This window comes from Balaenoptera musculus, chromosome 20 (genome assembly GCF_009873245.2).
Source record: "Balaenoptera musculus isolate JJ_BM4_2016_0621 chromosome 20, mBalMus1.pri.v3, whole genome shotgun sequence".
Classification (NCBI taxonomy): Eukaryota; Metazoa; Chordata; class Mammalia; order Artiodactyla; family Balaenopteridae; genus Balaenoptera; species Balaenoptera musculus.
This window is the reverse complement of record NC_045804.1, coordinates 57,348,013-57,371,998: the sequence shown is the minus strand read 5'-3', so window position 1 is coordinate 57,371,998 and position 23,986 is coordinate 57,348,013. Positions and strand designations below refer to the sequence as shown.

The 23,986-nt window shown below is 44.5% G+C and overlaps 1 protein-coding gene across 4 annotated transcripts in view; it reads left to right on the top strand.

Annotated features, from left to right (window-relative positions):
* Positions 1-23,986, top strand: part of TTC19 (tetratricopeptide repeat domain 19) — a 24,839-nt gene extending 853 nt beyond the window's left edge. For 2 of the 4 annotated variants that reach the window (XM_036835426.1, XM_036835430.1), the window contains 8 exons: positions 1,438-1,548; positions 2,006-2,044; positions 2,817-2,873; positions 3,187-3,248; positions 5,417-5,511; positions 20,661-20,815; positions 21,995-22,157; positions 22,716-23,986. In XM_036835426.1, the coding sequence (XP_036691321.1) occupies positions 1,438-1,548; positions 2,006-2,044; positions 2,817-2,873; positions 3,187-3,248; positions 5,417-5,511; positions 20,661-20,815; positions 21,995-22,157; positions 22,716-22,849 (816 nt within the window). In that variant the 3' untranslated portion in view covers positions 22,850-23,986. Of the gene's footprint in view, positions 1-1,437; positions 1,549-2,005; positions 2,045-2,816; positions 2,874-3,186; positions 3,249-5,416; positions 5,512-20,660; positions 20,816-21,886; positions 22,158-22,715 lie in introns of those variants that run through there. The other 2 variants (XM_036835428.1, XM_036835429.1) reach the window with 2 other exon arrangements.

Below are 23,986 nucleotides of genomic sequence, written 5' to 3'. Positions count from 1 at the left end.
CACCATCTCCTCTTTACTGCCACCTACCTAGTTTTCCAGCCTGGACGCTTCATAGTCATTCTTAAAACTTGTGGTCCCTAACTACCACCTCCTGATATACTTAGAGTCCAGCAACAGATCCTTTTTGGATTTTGCCACCAAGTCCAAAATATTTCTCAGATCTGCCCCCTTTTCTCTGTCTCTCCTGCTGTCACCTTGGCCACGCTGCTGCAGCCTCCTAACTCCGCGTCTCGTCTGCCCTATTGGCCCCCTGCCACCCGGTCTTCATGCAGCAGCCGGAGTGATTTTTTAAATGTAAATCGGATCGTATCACTTCCTTGCCCATAAACTTTGAATGACTTCCCACAGCATTTGTGATAGAACCCAGACTCCCTTGCCGTGGCCTGTGAGGCCCTACACGGTCCACCCTGCGTTGCCTACCTATTTGGCAATCATCGTCAGGCTCGCCATCCTCCCTTCACATCTGTTTCCTTTCATTTTTGAGTTTTTTTTTTTTTTTAGAACGAGTTAATTAGTTCTTTTTATTTTTATTTTATTTATTTATTTATCTTTGGCTGCGTTGGGTCTTCGTTGCTGCACGTGGGATTTCTCTAGTAGCGGCGAGCAGGGGCTACTCTTTGTTGCGGTGCGTGGGCTTCTCATTGCGGTGGCTTCTCTTGTTGCAGAGCACGGGCTCTAGGTGTGCGGGCTTCAGTAGTTGTGGCTTGTGGGCTCTAGAGCACAGGCTCAGTAGTTGTGGCGCACGGGCTTAGTTGCTCTGCGGCATGTGGGATCTTCCCGGACCAGCGCTCGAACCCGTGTCCCCTGCATTGGCAGGCGGATTCTTAACCACTGCGCCACCAGGGAAGCCCTTGACTGGTTTTTGAAGAACCATTTTCTTCAGCCTGTAGGGCCTTTGCTCGTTCCCTACTCTCTGTTTGGGTCATTTTCCTCACAATTCCTTGTTTGGTTGACTCTCTTCCTTCTTACCTCAGTTTAACTGTCACTTCCTTGGAAGGCTTCTCTGACTTCCATTCAGGGGGACCCCTTATTGTTCCTTGCTGTTGCTTTTCTTCCTAGCTTTTATCATTAGTTGTCGTTAAGCTTACTTGTCCTCCAGGGTCACTTCCAGCCTGCAGGAAGAGAGAAAGAGGATGTAGGGCCAGCAGCTTCCTTATAAGATTTGATAAAAAGTGCTTACATTCCTGCTGCCTGCATTTGTTGGCCAGAGTTTTGTCATGTGGCCAAACAGAGCTGCAGGGGAAGCTGAACTCCCTGTCACCATTGTAGACATAATGCCTGGTGCATAGTAGGAATTCAGTCAGTATGTGACGAATGAATGAATAACTTCCTTCTGTGTGTTGGGATATATAGCTGTACCCACCTCCGTGTGGTAGCACAGGCATCTGCTTTCTTTGTATTTCATTTTCTGTTATTTTCTTTGTTTTCTCTTTTCAGTTGTGCATCATGAAAGATGAGCCAGCAGAGGCAGAGCTAATTCTGCATGATGCTCTTCGTCTTGCCTATAGGAGTGATAACAAGAAGGCCATCACTTACACTTACGATTTGGTAACTCCGCTCAGCAGTCTGAGCCGTTGATGGTGAAGGGTGGAGGCAGGAGAAGGGTGTTAGGCTCCTGACTCACGTTCCTGACCCGCAGCAGGCCCTGAAGCTCTTTGGTTTTTGTTTTTACTAAGTTTTCTTTTGGTTTCAATTTTTATTACTCTTGGGGTGTCACTTACAAGACGCCTCAATCCCAGACAAAAAAGAAATGAATATCACTAATATTTGTTTCTTCAGTGAAGAGTGGGTCTAGATTTGGTTTGTCATCATCAAAGTCTGTGCGCGTATTTGTTCTCACACCATTGCTGTACTTTGCTACTGGCAGATCAGTGACATGCTTTTCTCTCTGGACTATTTTTTTAGCTAGAGGGTGAAAGCAAAGGGGAGTCTTCAGCTTAAAGGTTTTGAAGTAAGTAGGAATACAATGCTCTAAACTGAAAAACAACTTGTAATTAATTTTCAGATGGCCAACTTAGCATTTATACGGGGTCAGCTTGAAAATGTAAGTAAATCACTTTGTAATGTCATGAATTTGTGAAGGGGTAGCCTGAAGGAACCTCTGTTAGTAAGGGTACAGGCTAAGCTGCTGTAACAAAGAGACCCCAAAATAGAGTGACTCAAATAAGAAGGAAGCATATTTCCCTTTAATGCATTAGTCCAGAGGTAGCTAAACCCTGAAGATGGGTAGGTACCTCTGCTCCATGAAGTGGCCCAGAAGCCCAGGTTCCTTCTGAGATATGTCCTCATCTGCGTAAGGGAGCTGGCTCACCTCCAGCCTGCAGGAGGGAAGAAGGAGAGGATGGAGGGCAAGCAGCTTCCTTATAAAATACGATTTAGAGATTGTTCACATTCGTTCTGCATGCATCTCTCGGCCACAGCTTCATCATATGACCACACCTAACTGCAAAGGAGGCTTGGCCTGGTAGAAATTGAGGAGAGTCTAACTAAAAAGACGGAGAGGAGGGTGAATACTAGGGGATAGTTTCCAGTCTCTGCCACAGTGGGTTTGGAAGGGAAGTTAATTTCTGAAGTTGGTTTCTACTCATCACAGAATAGTTTTCAAGGTGCCCAGAGGATGTGCAGTCCTGGTATTTTGGTGTGTTTTCCCACCACAAGGTTACCTTTCTCTTTGTATATGTGAGTGTCAGTGTGTGTGTGTGTGTGTGTGTGTGTTGTGTTTTTCAAGGAATGGTACATCAGACTAGTACTTAGAATCCAGGGTCATCTGGATAGGGGACCCAAATAAAACAAAAATCTTTTCCTTATGCTTTTAGGCGGAAAAACTTTTTAAAGCAACAATGAGTCACCTGCTTGGAGGGGGCATGCAACAGGTAAGGGCGTGATGTGGGATTGCTCCCTAGCCGAAGCAGTTTTCAGAAGTCTTACTTCCTATAAACTCCACCCAGCCCCCACGTGTGCTTTGGCCAAAGAGTTGGAATTCTTTTTCCCTAAGACTGGTATAAAAATTGCCAGTCTTTCATTCATGCAAAAGCATGGTACCTGAGGAATTCACAGTTGCCTGATTGCTCCAGAAGTCTAAAGACTATGGCTTTCAGGTCAAAGTCAGTCTACAAGTTGATCTGAAATATTCCATGAGCAAATTTTACTTGTTATGCATTTCCTTCATTTTCCTTTTCCCAACAGGAAGACAATGCGATAATAGAAATCTCTCTAAAGCTGGCCACTATTTATGCTGCTCAGAATAGGTAAGTATAGTCAGAATCTAGGCGTGGAAGCAGCCAAGGAGTAGGGCTGTGGGCAAAACTTTGACCCTGGGATGTTGCATACTTTTCATTTACCTGCTAATCACCTGGGTCTCCAAAACTTAGGTGTCGCACTCATAGCGCTCCGTCCCTCATCTTTGAAATCTTGAGTCTTCTCTGGGTTTGCCCCTGCTGTTTCCATTAGCCTGCTGAGCGGGACATGCAGCCCTCACACCTTTGGCGGCACCGTGACAAATCTAGTCAAGTTTTCTGTTCCTACTTGAACTGGGAAGGGAAGTTGTACTTAGAACCTTAGTTTAGCTTTTCCTAGGAGAGGAGGGAGCACTGTAGAGGCTGCTGGGGATAATGTATTTTGCTGGTTTAAGGATCAGCAAACCAGGAAGTTAGGTATAAAGTTAAACGATGAGAGAGTTGCTGTGGGAGTGTCTTAGTGGCTAGCTCAGCAGGCAGCTTTTAAAGCCCATAGAGATTATCTGGTAGCTAGGTTTTAGGAAGCAATACCTAGGAGTGGAGGAGAGACCTGCAGGTGGGACCAGAAAGCAGTGCTGAGTTAAAAGTGTTAGATGAGTCTAAGTTGTTACAAAGAAGGAAGAGTCTGCGGGTACACAGGAAAGGCTTTAGGGGACAATCCGGGTGTGTGCCGTGGATGAGAGAGGCCTGGTACCTTCCTTCTCTAGGTGGGGTTCAAAGAAGAAACCCAAGGATGTAAGCAGAGAGCTCCTCTAGAGAGTTATATTTTGGGGTAAATTTAAGGAAAGACCTAAGTAAGCCTGGCTTTTCCTTTGCTTTATCGTTGCTGCAGAAGGTGGGTACCAGAAGTTTGGAGTGAACTCAAGCCTGGTGCTGTAGGAAGAGTGCCCACTGAGGCCAGGGGCCCTGCCACTGGTCCCTGCTGCTCTAGTCAGCAGCTCCTTCGTTCTCAGCGGGACCCAGTCCGTCTCCTGGCATTTGGTTGGGCACTAGATGGGCCAGGGCCTCTGAGGGGCTCTGACTTTGAGTCCTTAGAGGAGCTTTGCGGTTGGTCCATGCAGGGGAGCGTTGCAGCCTGGTCAGTCTCCCTGGACGGGTGACCAACAGGACTAGCTACGGGTGGGGTATGAACTCCCAGGGTAAGAAGCAGCCCAGAGGTAGTAACAGTGGAGGGTAAGACACATCCGTAGTCTCTGAAGAGGTGAACGCTGTGTAGTACCCACTAGTAGTTCGCCGGGAAGTTACTCAGAAGTGTGTTTTCATTTTGGTTTATTGAGAGACGCATGAGACCGGGAACCGTGTGGCCGGGTCCTGAGGCTGAGGGAGGCTGATGTGAGTTGGGAGGGTGGTTGGTAGACGTGTTGCTGTGACTCAGGGTGCCTTGTGGGCAGCCCCCCCCCCTGCTCCGTGCCCTGATCCGATAGGGTCCCTCCTGCCAAGGTTTGGTTCTTCTGAGAACAGTAGAACAGCGGGGTCATCTGGCAAAGCACGAGAGGAGAAGAGGTGAGCTTGGTAGTGCCACCTGTGGTGAGAAGCTAAGAGCCAAAATGGAAGAGCAGAAACCAGGGCTGAGCTTGTGGATGGAGTCAGAGTTTATGTCGTGTTTCTGTGCGTCTCTGTAGAAACCAGCAGATGACCCTTGTTCTGTCCAGAGTCAGTCTCCCTGCTGCCTGGGTGCCCTCTCCAGTTGACTGAGGTCCTGGGAGTGGGGCTAAATGCCTTCTCGTGCCCTAGCTAGGAGTTCCATTTCTGTAAAGGAAACTGGCATCAGAGACCTGCAGCTTGGGAGGAGTGTAGAGCTAACAGACCTCCAGAAACTGAGTGAGGTCAGCAGTTAGAACCCTTACTGCAGGGGCCCTCGCCTCCGTTGGTAGCGCATCACTTTGAGCAGGGGTGAGGCTCTCGCGTGGAGGAGCTGACCCCTCTGAACTGTGTTAGTGGGCGGTGAGGGGACGGCTGCTCATGTCGGTTATTGAAACTCTGTCTTAAGTTAACGTTAATTAGGTGACCAGAAAAAGCCCAAACTCTTGAGAAAGGGCAGATTGACACCTCTTAGAGACTTTAAACAAAATTCCCTCTTCCCGTCTTACACTTGATAATGTAAACCTGAGCTGGAAAAACGAGGACAGAAGAGCGCTTTGTGAAAGGTGTACAGCTGATTGATGCTCTTTGCTTTACAGGCAGGAATTGGCTCTTGCTGGTTATGAATTCTGCATTTCAACTCTAGAGGAAAAAATTGAAAGAGAAAAGGAATTATCAGAAGACACCTTGTCAGGTAGGGAAACCTGACTATTTTTTGGACAGTTGCCTTTTTTGCCACAAAGGGCTTCACTCTTAGGCTGCGGTAAAGGAAACAGAAAGGTATCTGAATTGGGGGAGGGAAAGTTACTCATTTTGGAAGTTGTGGCTGTTTCTAAGGTCTCAGAGGGTATGGAATTAGATACTTTCTTTAAATGACTTGACCACTGGTTGTTGTTGTTTTTTTTAACCCCGTGGTGACGTCTTCATAATATATCTGTTGATTTTTATTATATATCGTCTCTGGAAAATTGGGGAGCAGAAAGGGAAGTTTTTTCTCTTGTCTCTTGGTTCAGCTACCAGTCACAACGCTAATTAACTAATTAAGTACCGTTGGTCCCCAGTGTCCACCAGATATGAGAGAGGAAGTGAAGCTCATGTTTTGCCTGTTTGTCCTCATTGCGGAGGGAAGAGCATGAAGAATCATGCTGGGAACAGAATGGGGTGGGCGGGACGCTCTCTGGCTCTCAGCCATTTGGGTTCCTTCCTCCCTCCCTCCCTCCCTCCCTTCCTTCCTTTGTATCGTTGATTTACAATGTTGTGTTAATTTCTGCTATACAGCAAAGTGACTCAGTTTTACACATATAGACATTCTTTTTTAATATTCTTTTCCATTATGGTTTATCCCAGGAGATTGGGTATAGTTTGCTGTGCTCTGCAATAGGACCTTGTTGTTTATCCATCTAAATGTAATAGTTTGCATCTACCAACCCCAAATTCCCAGTCCATCCCTCTCCGCAACCCCCTCTCCTTGGCAACCACGAGTCTGTTTCTATTTCACAGGTAAGTTCGTTTGTGTCAGACTTTAGATCCCACATATAAGTGATATCATATGGTATTTGTCTTTCTCTTTCTGACTGACTTCACTTAGTATGATAATCTCTAGGTCCGTTCATGTTGCTGCAAATGGCATTATTTCATTCTTTTTTATGGCTGAGTAGTATTCCATTGTATATATGTACCACATCTCCTTTATCCATTCATCTGTCAATGGACATTTGGGTTGTTTCCATGTCTTGGCTATTGTGAATAGTGCTATGAACAGAGGGGTGCGTGTGTCTTTTCGAATTATAGTTTTGTCTGCATATATGCCCAGGAGTGGGATTGCGGGATCATATGGTAGCTCTATTTTTAGTTTTCTGAGGAACCTCCATACTGTTCTCCACAGTGGCTGCACCAACTTACATTCCCGCCAACAGTGTAGGAGGGTTCCCTTTTCCCACACCCTCTCCAGCATTTATTTGTAGACTTTTTAGTGGTGGCCATTCTGACTGGTGTGAGGTGGTAGGTACCTCACTGTAGTTTTGATGTGCATTTCTCTAATGATGTTGAGCATCTTTTCATATGCATTCGGGTTTCTTAATGTGGGTTGACGTATTGGGAATTTTCAGATTTGACATTCATTCAGTAGCTCTGATTTCACACTTCCTCTTTGCCTAGAGCTAGCATGATGCTAGAGTTACAGCAGCCAACTCTGTTGTCCCTAAAGCAGTACATATGGCCTCAAAGAGTTTTCTGTACGCACGGGTCTTCCAGCTCTCGCTTGCACATAACTCAGTTTTCCTCCTTCATACTCCACTGAAGCCCCCCTTATTAAGGTCACCAGTTCTCAGTCCTTATCTTACCAGCTCTGCTTATTAGCAGCTCAACCTGGGTGATCACTGTCTTCTCCTGGAAACCCTTCGTTCGCTTGGCTCTGGGACACCTCACTGGTCCCTTGCCCTCCCCGGGTCACCTGTAGAGGTAGCGGGCCTCAGGGCTGTCTTTGGCCCACTTCTGTTTTCTCTCTGCCCTCACACACTAGGAGACAGCAGTTAGTCCCATACCTTTAAATGTCAGTTTTACATCTTCAGCCCCCGCCCGTACGTGAGCTGTAGACTCGTGGGTCAGATTGTCTACCTGACATCCTGATCTGAATGCCTAATGGTCGTCTCACACTTACCATGTTCGAAATGGGTCTCTCTTTTTTTTTTCCTGCATTGATTTAACTTTTTTTTGTTGATGTCTAATGTTATATGTTACAGGTGTACAGTATAGTGATTCACAGTTTTTAAAGGTTATACTCCGTTTGTAGTTATTGTAAAATATTTGCTATATGTTCCCCATGTTGTACAGTTGAACAGTATATCCTTGTGGCTTATTTTGTAGCGAATAGTGTGCACCTCTTACCCCCACCCCTATAAGTGCCCCTCCCCGCCGACATGGGTCACTTGATTTCTGCCCCTCACAAACTGGTTTCTCACAAGGCAGCCCGTTTTGTAAATGGCACCACCATTCAACCGGTGCTTTGGCCAAGAACCTAAGCATCACCTGTGGTTTCTTCCTCATTCCCTACGTGTAATTCTCCAGCAAGTTGCGCTGAATCAGCCATTAAAATGCACGCACGCCACAGCCGTCTCACCCTCTTGCCCTACCGCTCTGGTCCAGGCCGTCACTGCTTCTTGCCTGGGCTCCTGTAATCGTCTCCCCACAGGCTTCCCTGCTTCCCTTCATTCCCTCAGAGGATTTACTGTCCGCCCCCACCTGCCTGTTTGACACCGTCCTTCCACCTTCACCACCCGGCTCTTCTCTCGCTGTCGTACGTTCCCAGCTCAGTGCCGCCGCAGGGCCTCGTGCCTGCTCTTGTCTCCGTGGCCAGTGGTCTTCATCCAGGCCTCTGCTCAGGGGGTCAGCCTGCCGGCCGGTCTTCCCACCTGCGCGCCTTCTGAACCTCTCTCCTCCCCTGCTTCGTCACCCTGGGAAGCAGGTGTGTGTGTGTTGTGTGCTTGTATCGCTGCTAAAGTTCATTTTTGTTCCAGCGTTTTTAGTGTCTGTCTTCCCTATCAAAGAGGGAAAGAGCCTTCATCTGTTTTGTTCACTGCTAAATCCCTAGGACCTGGAGTAGTGCCTGCTACATGATTGAGGCTCAGTAATAATTGCTGAGCGAAAGGGCAAAAGGCCCAACAAACACTGACAGATGTCAGTGCAGTGGAAGTGCTTTGAAGAAATTCACAAAAGATGTAAAAACAGGTTCTACCTGTCAAAGAAGTCACTTTTGAACTATCCACACCCTTGCTATGTTTCATTTATACATTGACTGTAGACAGTTGCTTAAGAGTATAAAGCAGTCTTTTCTGACTCCAAAAGCAATACGAGGGTGTTGAAGAAAATTTCAGACAGCATTAAGAAGAAAATAAAGATCACTCATAATTGTATTAAGAACTCCTGTTTACTTTTTGGTGTATGTCTTTCTAGGCTTGTTTTCCTCTAGCTATTTACATTTTAATAAGCAAATGAGGAGTCACACTGTACATGACTTCTTTGTAACCTGATTCTGTTTTTTAAATTGGGTCTCTTTTTTTTTATAAATTTATTTTATTTATTTATTTTTGGCTGCATTGGGTCTTCGTTGCTGCGCACGGGCTTTCTCCAGTTGCGGCGAGCAGGGGCTACTCTTTGTTGTGGTGCACAGGTCTCTCATTGCGGTGGCTTCTCTTGTTGCAGAGCATGGGCTCTAGGCGTGCGGGCTCAGCAGTTGTGGCACGTAGGCTCAGTAGTTGTGGCTCGTGGACTCTAGAGCGCAGGCTCAGTAGTTGTGGCGCATGGGCTTACTTGCTCCGCGGCATGTGGGATCTTCCTGGACCAGGGCTCGAACCCGTGTCCCCTGCATTGGCAGGCGGATTCTTAACTACTGCACCACCAGGGAATCCCTGTAACCTGATTTTTTAAAAATTTAGTAGCATATGGTGAAAGCACTTCCTTTTCCTAGGTGAAGGGAGTCTTGTCAGAGCAAACTAATTTCTATTATAAACATGATTTTTACCTTTTACTAGTTATACAGTAAAGAAAACATGTTACATTGTTTTGTTTTTTTTTTCCGGCCAGGCCACACAGCTTGTGGGATCTCAGTTCCCCCACCAGGGGATTGAACCCGGGCCATGGCAGTGAAAGGGCTGAGTCCTAACCACTGGACTGCCAGGGAATTCCCATGTGCTACATTGTTCTTAATTTAATTTTTTTTCTAAAGAAATATAGTCCCTCTCAGTTTTTAAAAAAATAAATTTATTTATTTATTTATCTATTTATTTATTTACTTTTGGCTGTGTTGGTTCTTCATTGCTGTGTGCGGGCTTTCTCCAGTTGCGGCGAGCAGGGGCTACTCTTTGTTGTGGTGCACAGGTCTCTCATTGCAGTGGCTTCTCTTGTTGCGGAGCACAGGCTCTAGGCACACGGGCTTCAGTAGTTGTGGCTCACGGGCTCTAGGCACACGGGCTTCAGTAGTTGTGGCTCACGGGCTCTAGAGCGCAGGCTTGGTAGTTGTGGCACATGGGCTTAGTTGCTCCGCAGAATGTGGGATCTTCCTGGACCAGGCCTCGAACCCATGTCCCCTGCATTGGCAGGTTGGTTCTTAACCACTGCGCCACTGGGGAAGTCCCTGGTAACTGCTTTCTTGAAGATAATAATCTATCATCATTATGTGCTTATAATATATTAATTAGTATATACTTGGGTTTCTTTTAAGGTTTTCCATTCTGATTTATTCATCTGATGACTCATAACAGTATATGTTGTCTGAATTAGGTGATATCATTTGAGTTACATGGTGATACTAGTCTCACACATACTTCTTTTGCAAAATTTTTTCCCATTTGGTTTTCACTCAATTTCCACATGAATTTTAGGTATTTTTCATGTGAATTTTAGATCTTTTTGTTCACTCCCCAAAGTGCTTTGAGAATGAATTGTTAGATTTGTGTTGTTTATAAATTAGTTTGGGGAGGTTGCCATCTGAATTTAGTTAGCATTTGACTACAAATAGCAAAACATTTCCACAAACTTCAGTTTAGCAGTGAGGACACTATTACGTCATGTGAGTGGCAGTCCAGTGACAGGGGGCAGTGCTTCGTGGCTCACTGAAGTCCTGAGGGGTGTGGCCCCCCATCCTCGCTGACACTCTCAGTGTGCTGGCTTTCTCTTCACGCTTGCCTTGTGGCTGAAGAGTGACTGTCACCTCCCAGGAATCTCATCCACAAATGACAGCGTCCACTTTGCATGTTTCTCTTAGAATCAAGGTAGTTTTTCCTAGAAGCGCCCCCCTAGATTTATGCTTACTTCTTGCTGGCCAGATTGGGTTATACGGCATTTCTAACCCCGTCCTTGGCAAGAGAAGTGGCATTAGCATGATTGGCTAAAACTGATCAGGACCCATTCCTAACAGAGGTTCGGAACCCCATCCACTTGAATCACGTGAGGAAGGTGGCTGAGACCAACGGCAGCTCTGCTCTCATCACGCCGGCTTCCCATTCGGGGGCGTGGTCTGCTTCTGCTTACAGATCTTTTCAGGTAGCTCTGACAGCTGTTTTGTTACATTTGATTCTAAATGGACACCTAACTAAACTTATTTGCTTTTGAGTTGATATTCACACTATTTCCAGATATATAATTAAAGATTTGGGAGGTCGTGATAATTGTCTTTTTCCAGATAGTTATACTTCTGTGTCCCTACTCCCTCCCCTTATTAAATTTAGTTCATTGGCCATAACCTCAGAACATTAAGTAACAGTGGTGCTGGACAACTTTGTCTTGTATCTGATTTGGTGCGAGACCGTGTGAGAAGATGTATTATTATGTGTGGAGCAAGTCAGGCTTGCCGGTAACTGGTTAATTGTTTGGTATGCTGCTGGGTAATAGTTAATGCTCATATTTTATTTAGACTTTCACATTTATTTTGTTTTGTGAGATCCATAGTGTATTTCTTGAGCTTCTCATCACAGGATTGTATTAATGTGATAAAATGAATTGGCATGCTTTCTGTGTTTTCTGGAACAGGTGTGGGGTATTACATGGAGTGATCTAGTCCTTGGAAGCTGTAGGATCTATGAAAGCACATGGCGCAGATCTCCTTTAGAGTTGATTCGCTGGCAGCCTTTTTTCTTCTTTCTTCGGTTACTTATACTTTTAAGTTCCTTCCATTTTCTTGAGTTGATTTCAGTACCTAGGACAGTGCCAAGAGCACAGCTTAAATAAATACCTGTTGAATAAGTGAATGCATGGGTGAAAGAATTTTGGAGACCTGTATTTTCCTGGAAGAAACTTACTTAGGAATTATATTTGTAAAGCATAACTTAACAATATTCTGTTGTGTATTCAGGATCATATTCCTTTCCCAGTTTTTAATTTTGCGGATTTATTTCCTTTTTTTAAGAGAGTTTTCCCACTGATTCCTTCCTCCTCTCCTTGAGATGAGAGTTTCATTCATTTTCATAGTTTCAGTAAAACACTTCTGGAGAGTTGAAGTATTTCTGGTGGCATATTTGGTTTCATGAGTGCCTGAAGTCTGGCGCCTGGTTGGAATTCCGGCTTTTCCACTTGGAAGTGCAGTGGGACTAGACAAGTTACTCATCCCTCCTCAGTCTCCTCATCTGTACAGTAAAGAAACAGTAGAACGTGCCTTACAGCATTGTTATGGGGACTGCATGCTCTAGGACTGAGGCCGGGGCTCACTGAGGACCCTGAAGGAGGCTGCTGGAATGCGGTGCATCTGCTAACCTGGTTTATCAAGTGGTTTAGCGCCTCTGTGTTTACCGCTCTTAATTATGAAGGGCCTTCCTGACTCTTTTATTCATAGTTGCTCCTGGTTTTTGTAGATTTTGTTGACCTTGTCAAAGAGCCACCTTTTGGTTTCATTTTCTCTAATTTTTTTGTTGTTTTCGACCTCCCTTATTTCCACTCTAATCTTTTATATCTCTCCTGCTTGCTGTGGGGTTTATTTTGCTCTTTTGCTAGTTTCTTAGGTAGAAGATTAGGTTGTTGATTTAAGATCTTTCCTAATGTAGGCATTTACAGCTATAAATTTCCCTCTACTGTGTTAGCTGCATCCCATAAATTTTGGTATGTTGTGTTTTTATTTTCATGTATCTCAAAATATTTTTAAATTTTTCTTGTGATTTCTTCTTTGATCTTTTGGACATTTTGGAGTGTGTTGATTAATTTCCATATATTTGTGAATTTCCAAAATTTCCTTCTGTTGTTGATTTTTAAGTTCATTCCATTATGGTCAAAGAGCATGCTTTGTATGATTTCAGTCCTTTTACATTTTACTGAGACTTGTTCCATGGCCTGGTACGTGGCTTATTCCGGGGAATGTTGCGTATGCACTTGAGAAGAGTATGTCCCTTAGCCGCTGGGAGACGTGCTCTGGAGACACCTGTCAGGTCTGGCTGGTTTACAGTGCTGTTCAGCTCTTCTGATTCTGTCTAGTTCTAGACAGAACTTTCGTTTTTGTGAGTTCTTTCTTTATACATATTTCTATGCTGTATAGAGCCCTGGATATATATATCTCTTCATTGTGAATTATCCTGTCATCAGAAAAGTGATTTTTTCCTACTTAAGGTATTTGTCACAAACTTTAGTTTTACATTGTTGACTGTATTTTACTCTTAAACTTTCTGAGTAATTTTGTTTTCAGTATGTGTTTTGTAGAGGGCTGTGTTTGGATTTTTTTAACCTAATCTGAGTATTGTTGTCTTGTGGTAGAGAATCTTAAAACCTATTTAAAGTTAGAATTGAAAGTGATATTTGGTCTAACTTTTTCATTAAAAGCTTTCCATTTTTGTTATTTCTTATATTTTCAAGTCCCTCTTTTTTTTTTAAATAAATTTATTTATTTATTTTTGGCTGCGTTGGGTCTTCGTTGCTGCGTGCGGGCTTTCTCTAGTTGTGGGGAGTGGGGGCTACTCTTTGTGGCGGTGCGCAGGCTTCCCATTGCGGTGGCTTCTCTTGTTGCAGAGCTCGGGCTCTAGGCTCACAGGCTTCAGTAGTTGCAGCACACAGGCTCAGTAGTTGTGGCACACAGGCTCTAGAGCGCAGGCTCAGTAGTTGTGGCGCACGGGCTTAGTTGCTCCGCGGCATGTGGGATCTTCCTGGACCAGGGCTTGAACCCGTGTCCCCTGCACTGGCAGGAGGATTCTTAGCCACTGCGCCGCCAGGGAAGCCCCTTCATGTCCCTCTTATAGGGACGATTTTCTCACTAAACCTCCATTTATATTTTGAAAGGAAGGCACATCTATGGTCTCCAGTTCTATTCAAGGGTAACCTAAAAATTTCTAAAAGACATATTTGACTCAGAAGAAACATTCTGTTTTCAGTTTCTTCTGTAAGATGAGGTGACTACAATTTAACATTCTCCTACCTCTCCCCACTTGTTTTTTCTCTGTGATCTGGAATTTTAGATCTAGTGGGACTTTTTGCAGAGAATTCTGAGGCCAACTTATTTGCCTTTTTATATATATATATATTAGTTAATCAATTAATTAATTTGTTGGCTGTGTTGGGTCTTCATTGCTGCACACAGGCTTTCTCTAGTTGCTGCGAGCGGGGGCTGCTCTTCGTTGTGGTGCGCAGGCTTCTCATTGTCGTGGTTTCTCTTGTTGCAGAGCAGAGGCTCTAGGTGCGTGGGATTCAGTAGCTGTGGTATGCGGGCTCAGTAGCTGTGGCTCACAGGCTCAGTAGTTGTGGCACATGGGCTCAGTAGTTGTGGCTCACGGGCTCTAGAGCGCAGGCTCAGTAGTTGTGGCGCACGGGCTTAGTTGCTCCGTGGCATGTGGGATCTTCCTGGACCAGGGCTCGAACCCGTGTCCCCTGCATTGGCAGGTGGATTCTTAACCACTGCACCACCAGGGAAGCCCTGCCTTCTTTTGTAGATAACCTGTTTTCTCCTGCCTGGTTACTTTGTAGGTGTCAGAAGCTTTTTAGCATAAGGTTAGGGGGTTGGTCTCTATGAATTTTGTCTGGTCTGTGGTGACCCTTCATTTTAAAATCCAGTTCTCTTGAGCTTCTGTAGTGCACCTTTGATTATTGCTACAGTTCTGCTTTGCTGTGGTTTTTTATTCAGGAGTGTCGTTTACCTGTATGTTGGACTCTTTCTTCTCTGTTCTGTAGTATAAATTTATTCTCTCCTCTCAGGTTCTTGTCTGTATTTTGGGAATTTTTCCAGTGTGTATTCCATATTATTGACTTATTCAGAAAAGTCAGTTCTGTCCTTTTCTTCTTCTGGTGCGTTTTTGTTTTGTTTTGTTTTGTTTTTTTAAGATTTCAAGCAAAAATAAAGAGTGGAGACTTTAACAAACACCTGTACACTTTCCCCGTAGCTTTGTCAAGTCTAAGTATTTTACCATATGTGCTTCAGGTGATGATTGGGGCAGGGATGGGGGAGTTTAAGCCCCTGTGTACTCCTGCTTGATGTAACTAGCAGGTAAACCATCTATTTACTTGGTTTTGGTCTTTATCATTCTTACGCCTGTTTATTGTATACATCAATAAACAATATGTTTATGTTTTTAAACTTTTTATGGACTAATATGTTTTTAAACTTTTTATGAATGGCATCATACTGTACAATTGTTTCTGCAGTTTATTTTTTCACTTATCATATTGCAGAGATTTATCCTCATTGATACTTAAAGCATCAGGGTTTTTTGGCATAAAGGCCCTGTTCACTTGCCACGCTGTCTGTCTGTCCAGAAGGGATGACTTTCTTTACTTAGTCCCTGGGGTGGGGGTGAGGGGTGAGGTTGTGTTTTTTTTCCATCCTGGAAAGGAGGGATACAGCTAGAGGTGGCCCTGACACCCTTGTGGGCGTGTACTCACTCCTCCTGTTGATGGACATGTAGGTTCTACCTGTTTTGCTGTAGAAAATAATGCTTGGACCTGTGTCTCTGTGCACACATGCAGGATGTTCCCTAGGGGTATACCTAGGAGTGGAATTGCTGGGGTGCAAATACTAGACATTACCAAATCGCTTATCAGTGTGCTTTTACTGGTTTACATTTTCAGTGGCAATGTGTTAGCATTCTTGTTGCTCTATATCTTTGTTATTATTGGGCTCAAATTTTTGGATGATCTGGTGGATATGATGGAGTGTCATTGTGGCTTCAGTGTATGTTTCTCTGATTACTAGTGAGATACAGAACATCTTTTCATGTATTTATTGGCTATGCAGATTTCCTGTTCTGAAAACTGTCTCTTTATCCCCTTTGCTTATTTGTTTGAAGCGCTGTCTTTTTCTGAATGATTTGTAAGAGTTCTCAGCTTAATGTCTTTGAGCATCTTTTTTTGAGCATCTATTTTGTTGGTTACATTATCTCTTTGTGACCTTGTCTTTGCACTTTAGGGCATTTGACAGAGATTGAATGATTAATTCTATTGAATGTAATAGAATCTTTTGATATTTTCCTTTATAGTTTGTGTTTTCTGAGTCTTGTTTAATAAAATCCTTCACTCTTCTAAGGTCAGAAAGATAGTCTCTTCTAAATATTTGGCTTTTTTACATTTAGTCTTCAGTTACATGGAATTTATTTGTAATATGGTGTGAGGTAATGATATGATTCTTTCCCTCCCTCAAGCACGGATTTTAGCTCAGGACTGTTTTATTAGTGCATCCGTTTCTCACTGGTTTGCAATGACATCTCTGTACTGAGCTTTCGTAGATATATGCCGTGTTGTGTTGTTACTTCTGTAATTAAAACTTTTAGTTTTATTGTATCTTCTATATTTAGTTCAGTACCTTCACGTTTCTAGTCATTTCTTTTTATATATGTTCGTTCATTCAACCAGTCAGTCAAGAAATAACTGATAGAATGCCTGTGACATGCCAGGCGTATTACTAGGCACTGAGATACAGCTGTAACTAAAGCCTGAACGACGCCTCCTCAATTTCTAGTGGAGGAAGAACACACAATAAACACTATCCACTAACTTAATAACATATCCAAAGGTGACAAAGGGCTACATAGATAACTTTATGAGGAGATACGTATTTAGGGGAGAGGTGGGGCGGTACAGTATTTTATAGAGGGGTCAGGAAAGGCCCGACTGGTAAGAAACCTGGAGAATGGGAGGGAGTAAGCCAAGTGGTCATCGCTGAGCAGAGTTACAGGCAGAGGAGAGGCCGGTGCCAGGCTCTGAGGTGGAGCATACCTGGCGTCTGAGTCAGCATTTGGCCCTACTTAGCTTATAGTCTGGGATCACTCAGTTATCTGGAGGGCAAGACCTCCTTTTTATTGTCTGCTGATTTCCATTTCTGATGCATCTTCAGGCTTACCTACTTGGGGTTATAAATTCATCTTCAGCGGGGTTCGAGAAATGAGTCTCCAGGCTGGTTTTGTTTGTTTCTTCCAGGCGCTCGGGTCCGAGCCTAAATGGATGGTATAGATCTGGACATCACACTGCGTGTGCACAGGCCTGTGATACAGCTTTCCCCACAGTCACTGTTCCCTTCTAGATCCCGGCTTGGCCATTCAGGCTTCTCTTGCAGCCTCTGGGGAACATCCTGGTTTCATGCAGGGGCTTCACACCTAGTTCTCTGTTCTGCACAAGGTGAAGAATCCAATTCTGGATTCAGAGACACTCAGGCCACCCACAGAACCAACCAGAACTGGGCTTCTCCTGCATCAACACACATGCTTTCCACTTCGGGTTTTAGCTTATTTCTGATTTCTGGCCCTTGGGATTTCCTTCTCTCGGGAACTCAGCTGTACACGTAAAAGGATATTTGTTATAATTTACCTAATATTTGAAGCAGAAGGGTTTTCAGATTATCAGTCATGTTACTGGAACCAAAAACTCCTTCCACTGATCCCATTAGTGGTCTCAGGAAGTGCCGATGGGGTAATCGGTTAGGTAATGAGAGATTCAGCTTAGCAGAAATTCTAGGATGTTCCTCGAACATGGGTGGCAAACACCTTTAGGTTCAAAGACCCTGTAGACTTTCCTAGATTATTATTGGTGGTGGGTGGGGGAGCTAGATGCCTGTGCTCACGTTTTCGTAAATTCGAGATGCTCTTTTTCTTACTGATGGGGAGTCCCTGTTCCTGTTTTTCTAAGTGCATATAATTGTTCCAGTAACTTACCAAACTTCTTTTAGTCTGCATTTATGCAAGCCTAATTTGATATACTGATACGTTAAGTAGACTGAGCCATTCTTGGTATTCCTGGAACAAAAACTGCTTGGTGCATTTATCCTTTGTGCATTTGAGAATTCAGTTTGCTTATATTTTGAGTACAGATTTCTGTGATGAATCTTGTTTGTTTCATAGACTGCTTTTAGGTAGCTCATCTTTTTCTCCTAGGAATAATTTGTGAAAAAGAACTATTTACAACTAAAGTTTGAAGAAATAAGTATGCTTCCCTCCCCCTCAGATTCCAGTAATCCTTTGGGGGAAGCTCTGTATAAACGATCCCAATTTATTTCTCAGCTGTTATTAGGTTATCTGATTTGTTCTTGTCTAATTTCTAACAGTGTTTATATTAATATTTCAAAGAACCATGTTTTAATTGTTATTAGTTAGAAGAGGAACTCTTTTTGGTACTTTACTAAAGGTATGAACTTTTAACTTGGCAGTGTGCTAAAGGTTTTATTATGGAGTCTTTTTATTTCTCCCTTGGTCCTATTTTTAGAGAAGTATATTGTTTAAAATTTTTTTTCATTTTTTTGTTAGTACGATTTGAATGTGCTATGAATTTAAAATGTATTTTCTTCTTAACAATGACAAAATATTACAGCTAAAATTTTACCTCATCAGTTATTCTTTCTAAAAAGCTTTACTATCTTTTCTGCCATTCTAGTTTAATTTCCATTACGGATATCAGGGGTAATTTTCTACTAGAATTGTCACTTTATTCTTGTACTTTTGAGTTACGGTGTTGAACATATTTTCTAATTGTAAAATGTAAAAAGAGCATGCTTTTGTTAATGTAGAAATATCTAAAGAGAGTTATTTAACACACATTCTAGAAATATGATTCACTAGTCACGTTTGAAACATACAGTTTCCAGAATTGGAATAATTAATTTATACATTGTTTTGTGATAGTTTTGGTATATGGTAAATATTTTTGTTTTTAAATGTTCTCCAAGAACATGGATTTTAGTGTATCTGTATATTCTCAGTCTGTTACAAATAGCTTATCTCCTTGGACCTTTGTTAGTAAGTGAAGAGAGCACAGAGGTTTGTCTGTCTTTACCTGGACCTTTGTCCATTACATTATCTCCCAATAGTGTGGATCTTAAACTGCTGCTGATTTTATAAGCTTTTGCTCAGCATTTTAAAAAGAGTGCTCATAGTGAGATATATTTTTCCGTTTCAACATTTCCTTTTAATAAATATGGTATCTTTACATGTGGTATTTATTTGGTGCCATCTTATGTTTTGCTTTTTTATATTGGTTATATTTATCCATAAACTTATATATACTTTCTATATTTATAAAAATAATTTTCATCTATATTTTTGAAAATAATTTTGTAAGGTGATCTATTTTGAAACTACTCCTAATTTGATTTTAAGAAAATGATTATCATTACCCTTTGTATATAACTAGGCCAAAGTAATAACTTTGGATTTCTACTTGAAGAAAAACATTTTTTTTTCACTTTTACCTTCAGATATTATTTCAGTAGGTATTTTTACTTGCATTGTTTTATGTAAACTGTCTCATCAATAACTGGTCATACTGTTACTTGGTAACATAGTCTTTAAATTCTCTATCCCATTTGTAAGTTTTCTGAAACTTGGATGATATGGAAGGAAAGGTATTTGGTGTGAATACCTTTGCTGGTAAAGAAACCTGTCTGAACCCTTTCATTTGGGTGTCTAATAATGGTGTTACAGAAGATTATCTGAGGGAACCTCTTTTTCAAGTCCTTTGTGTAAACATTTACTTTCAGCTGAGCTGTTTGCAAAATTTCCTTTGATCTAGTTCATCACCATTGCCACATTTTTTTGTATCATCTCTCCTGAGTCTTTACTTGTGCAGGTTGCTTTTAGATACTTGGTCCCTAGGTCTGTTCTCTGGTTCTTCTCACACGGCATTAGGTGTTTGAAGTTTGTTCTTTTTCAGACGTCATGTAGTCAATTCTTGCGTGTCTTGGGAGGTGCCATATCATTGCAGCCTGTTCTTCAAAAAATGCATTAGCTGTTCTTTAAATTTGGCTCGTGACTTTCCATTTCAGGATTCTGAGTGTTCTCTGGTTCCTTTCTGTATGTATGTAGCTATTTTCATACCTGAAAACTTCTTCATTGGCCCTAGACTTTTTCTTGTTGTTAACTTCTTCTTCTTTGAGTTTATCTTCACCTGGTTCCGCTAAATAATATTAGATTAAAATTTGAAACTAAGTGTGGACTCAGACGTCATTTAATTGGATATTGCAGTATTGTGTTTTATAAGAAATATGTATTTGGTCATTCAGATGACAAAAAATATTTGGTCTTTACTCATAGTTTCCCAAATCCTTGGAATTTCCTAGGTGTTGGGAGTGATTTAAAGTGTCTTTTGTTATGTTAATGAGGTGACTTGGACTGCACCTAAGGACGGGCTGGTTGCAGGTGGAGGCAACCACGAGATGAGAGGGTTGGAACCTTCAGTCTCAGCCCCGACCTCCGGGGCGGGGAGGGACTGGAAACTGAGTCAGTGGCCAGTGACTGAATCATCTGTAATGAATGAATGAAGCCTCTGTAATGAAGCCGCTATCAGCATCCCAAAGGATGGGGTTTGGGGCGCTGCTGGGGCAGTGGCGCCTGGAGAGGGCAGGGAAGCGCCAGGCAGGCCCTTTCCCACACACCTTGCCCCGTGCCTCTTCCATCTGGCTGTTCCCGAGTTACAGCCTTTTATAAACCAGTGATCTAGTCATCTGTGAGCCACTCTCGCTAACTAATTGAACCCGAGGGAGGGAGTCCTGGGGAACCTCTGATTTACAGCCAGTTGTTCACAAGCACAGGTGACGACCCGGACTTGCGTCTGAAATCGGGGGAGGGGGTTAGCCTGTGGACTCTGGGTGGATGGTGTCAGAAATTACTTGGATTTTTAGATACCCTGCTGGTGACCAACTGCTTGTTGGTGTGGAGACGCTCCACCCCTTCCCCAACACACACACAGGTGGGGTCCAGGAGCCAGTTTAGATGTTAATCCACCTGAATTGTCACCTTTGTGTAGCAAAGTATAAGGTTAGGAGTACTTCTTTAGTGACGTGAAACAATCAGTGTGGGTCTTGGTAATAAGAAAAATGATCAGGGCAGCTTGGCCACGTCTCTGCCTCACTTTCTGCACTGTACTTGTTACATCCCAGCACTGCTCTTATTTCCTTCCTAGTGGAAGAGAAAGCCAACACCCACCTCCTCTTGGGCATGTGCCTAGACAGCTATGCCCGCTACCTTCTGTTCTCCAAGCAGCCATCACAGGCACAAAGGATGTATGAAAAAGCTTTGCAGATTTCTGAAGAAATACTAGGAGAAAGACACCCACAGGTAAGGGAGGAAAACAGAAGGACTGTAAGACCTGTAAGGTTTCAGAATCCAGAAATAAGAAATGGGGACAGATAGTCAGCAGGTGGCCCAGGTACATCCCCCTCCTCGTGCCCGACCACCCCTCCCCTGCGCCCAACTGCTTGTTTCTAGAAGGATTTGAGGCTGCTGCTGAGTTACTGGGTCTGCCCAGCAGGGCTTAGGTGAGGATTGGTTTGCACAGCACGGTATTTTAGGTACTGAATCTTATGAAAATCTTACGAGGAACAGGTTAACACATGCAGATCCTCACCTCCTGAGCCCCACCGATAAAATGCCAGGGGAACATAGGGGGAAAAGGACGGTGGGACTGCATTAAACAAAATTAAAAACCACTGACATAGAATTTAAGCACAGCATGCAGAGCCTCCTGTTAGAACGGTAAACACATTGAATTGAAATCATCTGTTTTGTCTTAAGAGGTAAGAAATGGGTCCCTTTGTGAATGCTTGGTACCCCCCAGCCTAGGACATGAAAGTTCTAACTGGACTGCACATGCCCCAGGGCTGCGAGCAGACGAGCAGGGCAAGTTGCTGGGCTGTGAGTTATCTTCAGGAGCGGGGGTTTAGAGCACCCCTTCACGGGGTAGCGCTGAGAAGTAAGAGCACGACAGACATGGAATTCGAATCACCAGGTGCTAGAACCGGGGCCTGAAGTGGAGGCGGCGGTGAGGCCCGCCGCTCTTAGCGCCACAGCGTTTTGTAGACTCGGTGGGAACTTTTGCAAGAGCAGTGGCGGGTCTCTTCTTCTTCCTGAAGGACAGGAAGGACATCGTAGTACAGTACGGCTCCGAGGCCGGCTTCTCAGGGGTGCTGAACCTTGAACAGAAGGGGATCAGATTCTGTCACTTCTTTTTGCTGTTATTGTTCATTTGCTGCTTCTCCTTTGATAATTAGTTAGCTTCATACGTAATATTCACCCTGTTACCTAGTGTCTAGATTTGTATCATTTTCCAGAGGGTCAGGCTGATGCTGTGCAGTGGGAATGATCAATGCACCTGACTTGCTGACGCCCTGACCTTTGCTGGACTGCCAGGCAAGGCGACCCCTTCAGTGTACCCACAGTTCGTCAGACTCCACGCTGACTCTCGAGCTGTGGAGGTGTTTGCAAGCAGCAGCCGCCTGTGTTTCCTCCCGCGTGTAGACCATCGTGCTGCTGAGCGACCTGGCCGCCAGCCTGGATGCGCAGGGCCGCTCGGACGAGGCCTGTGTTCACGCGCAGCGGGCCTCAGACCTGGCGAGGCAGGGGGAGCACCCCGAGCTCCACGTGCTGCTCCGTAACCTGGCTGCGGTGCTGATGCACGGAGGTGCGGAGCGTGGGGCTGGGCGGGCGGGCCGGCCTCGGGAGGGGTGCGTGGTGTTGAGGGGGGCAGTGAGGACAGGGTGCTCCCGAACCCACGGGCCAGTGGGGAGAGACGCAGGGGAGGTGCCGTTGGGCCCAGCTCACGTCCCGCCTGTCGTCCTGCCCTGCCGGCCTATCAGGCACATCGAGGTGGAAACGTCTGCAGTGGCACCTTATTTCTGTAGTGCCTTACAGGTTTCTAAATGTTGTCTCACGCACAGCTTAATCTGTTCCTCACGGAGCTCGTGCGACAGGGCACGGCAGCTCGATGGGCATACTCTGCCATTCTGCTCAGAAACCTGCAACGACAGGTCTCTCACCCGAACCACCGTGGGTGACGGCCTTAGCCACTGGAGTGTGCCAGGAAGGGCTCCGTGAGGTCCCGGGTGTCACGGGGTGAAACGAGGCCACGTGCCATGAACTAGACTTGTCCCATCACTTGTGCTTTCTCTTCACAATCTCTTACAGAATCATGGTGAAACATACATTTTCTTTACTCTTCCTTCTCTCCGGGTTATTTTAGAGCGATACGCACAAGCAGAAGAGGTCTACCAGGAAGCGCTGAAGCGAGCAAAGCTGAAGAGAGATGAGGTCTCTGTGCAGCACATCAGGGAGGAGCTGGCCGAGCTGTCACGGAAAAGCAGACCTGTGTCGTAACCTTCCCAAGCTCTAGACCCCTCTTTCTTTGTTGTGGGGAATTTACAGTAACAAACACCTCTCATTCCTGTCCCAGTGGCACCCTAATCAATGGCTTAAATCCTTTGTCCTTGATACTCAAGTCCCCTCCACTGAGCCTTGCTGGGGGACAAGCTGTACACGCTGTGTACACTGCTGCGTTTGCTTTGCGAAGAAAACTTGCCCCCCCACCTGACTGATTTTGCTTCTGCGGACGGGTGTCGGTTAATGCTTTCCGTTGCAGCAGACGGCTGGCTGGTGAGGTGCTGTCCATGTTGGTCCGAGAATAACTCTAGGTTGAGAGGGGCCAGTTTCCCTCTGGGGTGGGGTCTGCTATTTCAGCCGGGCATCTCTGCCATAAGATTTTTGTCCACTGATTGATTTGCTGCCTTCTCTTATCAATACCTGGCAGACCAGAGCTACCGGTCTCATGGGAAAGGGGGATGACGGTGAGTTATTTTCTCTTATAATCTATCTATCTCCTAAAGCCCAGTGTGGGATTTAATGCGTAAAAAAGTAGTATCTTGGCTTGCCAGCAGCATGAAGTTTTAAAGTGGGAATTAGGCACTTGAAAGTATAGCGCCCATTTGATTATAAATAAAAGCGAACTGTATGTTTTTGTATGTACCATCTGGTTATATACAACTGTGAAAAAAGGAGGGCAAGGAGTGACGACCCCCTGCATCCCTGCTCTCTGAGCATTCACCCCTCTGCAGCCGGTCACGGGTGTCCCCAGGCCCTCTGACCGTGGGGCCCTGTAGGTGTAGCGCTGAAAGCCTCCCAGTCGTTGTGGCGTGTCCCACTGCTGCTGTAGAGGAAGGAACCAGTGCCCTGGACCCGAGCTCAGGCTTTTGGAGTTTGGGTCTCAGTATCCTCGTCTGTAGTGACAGTCTCTCTTAGGCCTGGGAGCATGCATTTGGCGGATGACCTTACCTGGATAGGCCGCTGTGTTGAGAGCTTTATCACACTGCCTCAGAGTATGTAAAGTACACAACACAGGGGGCATCGATGGTGTTTTCATCCCAGCAGTTTTGCGGTTCTTCTAGGTACCACGAAGGAACCCTGTTGTTGCTGGTATGCCGGTGGCGGTGCCGGTGGCGGTGGCGGGGAGGGGTGAGG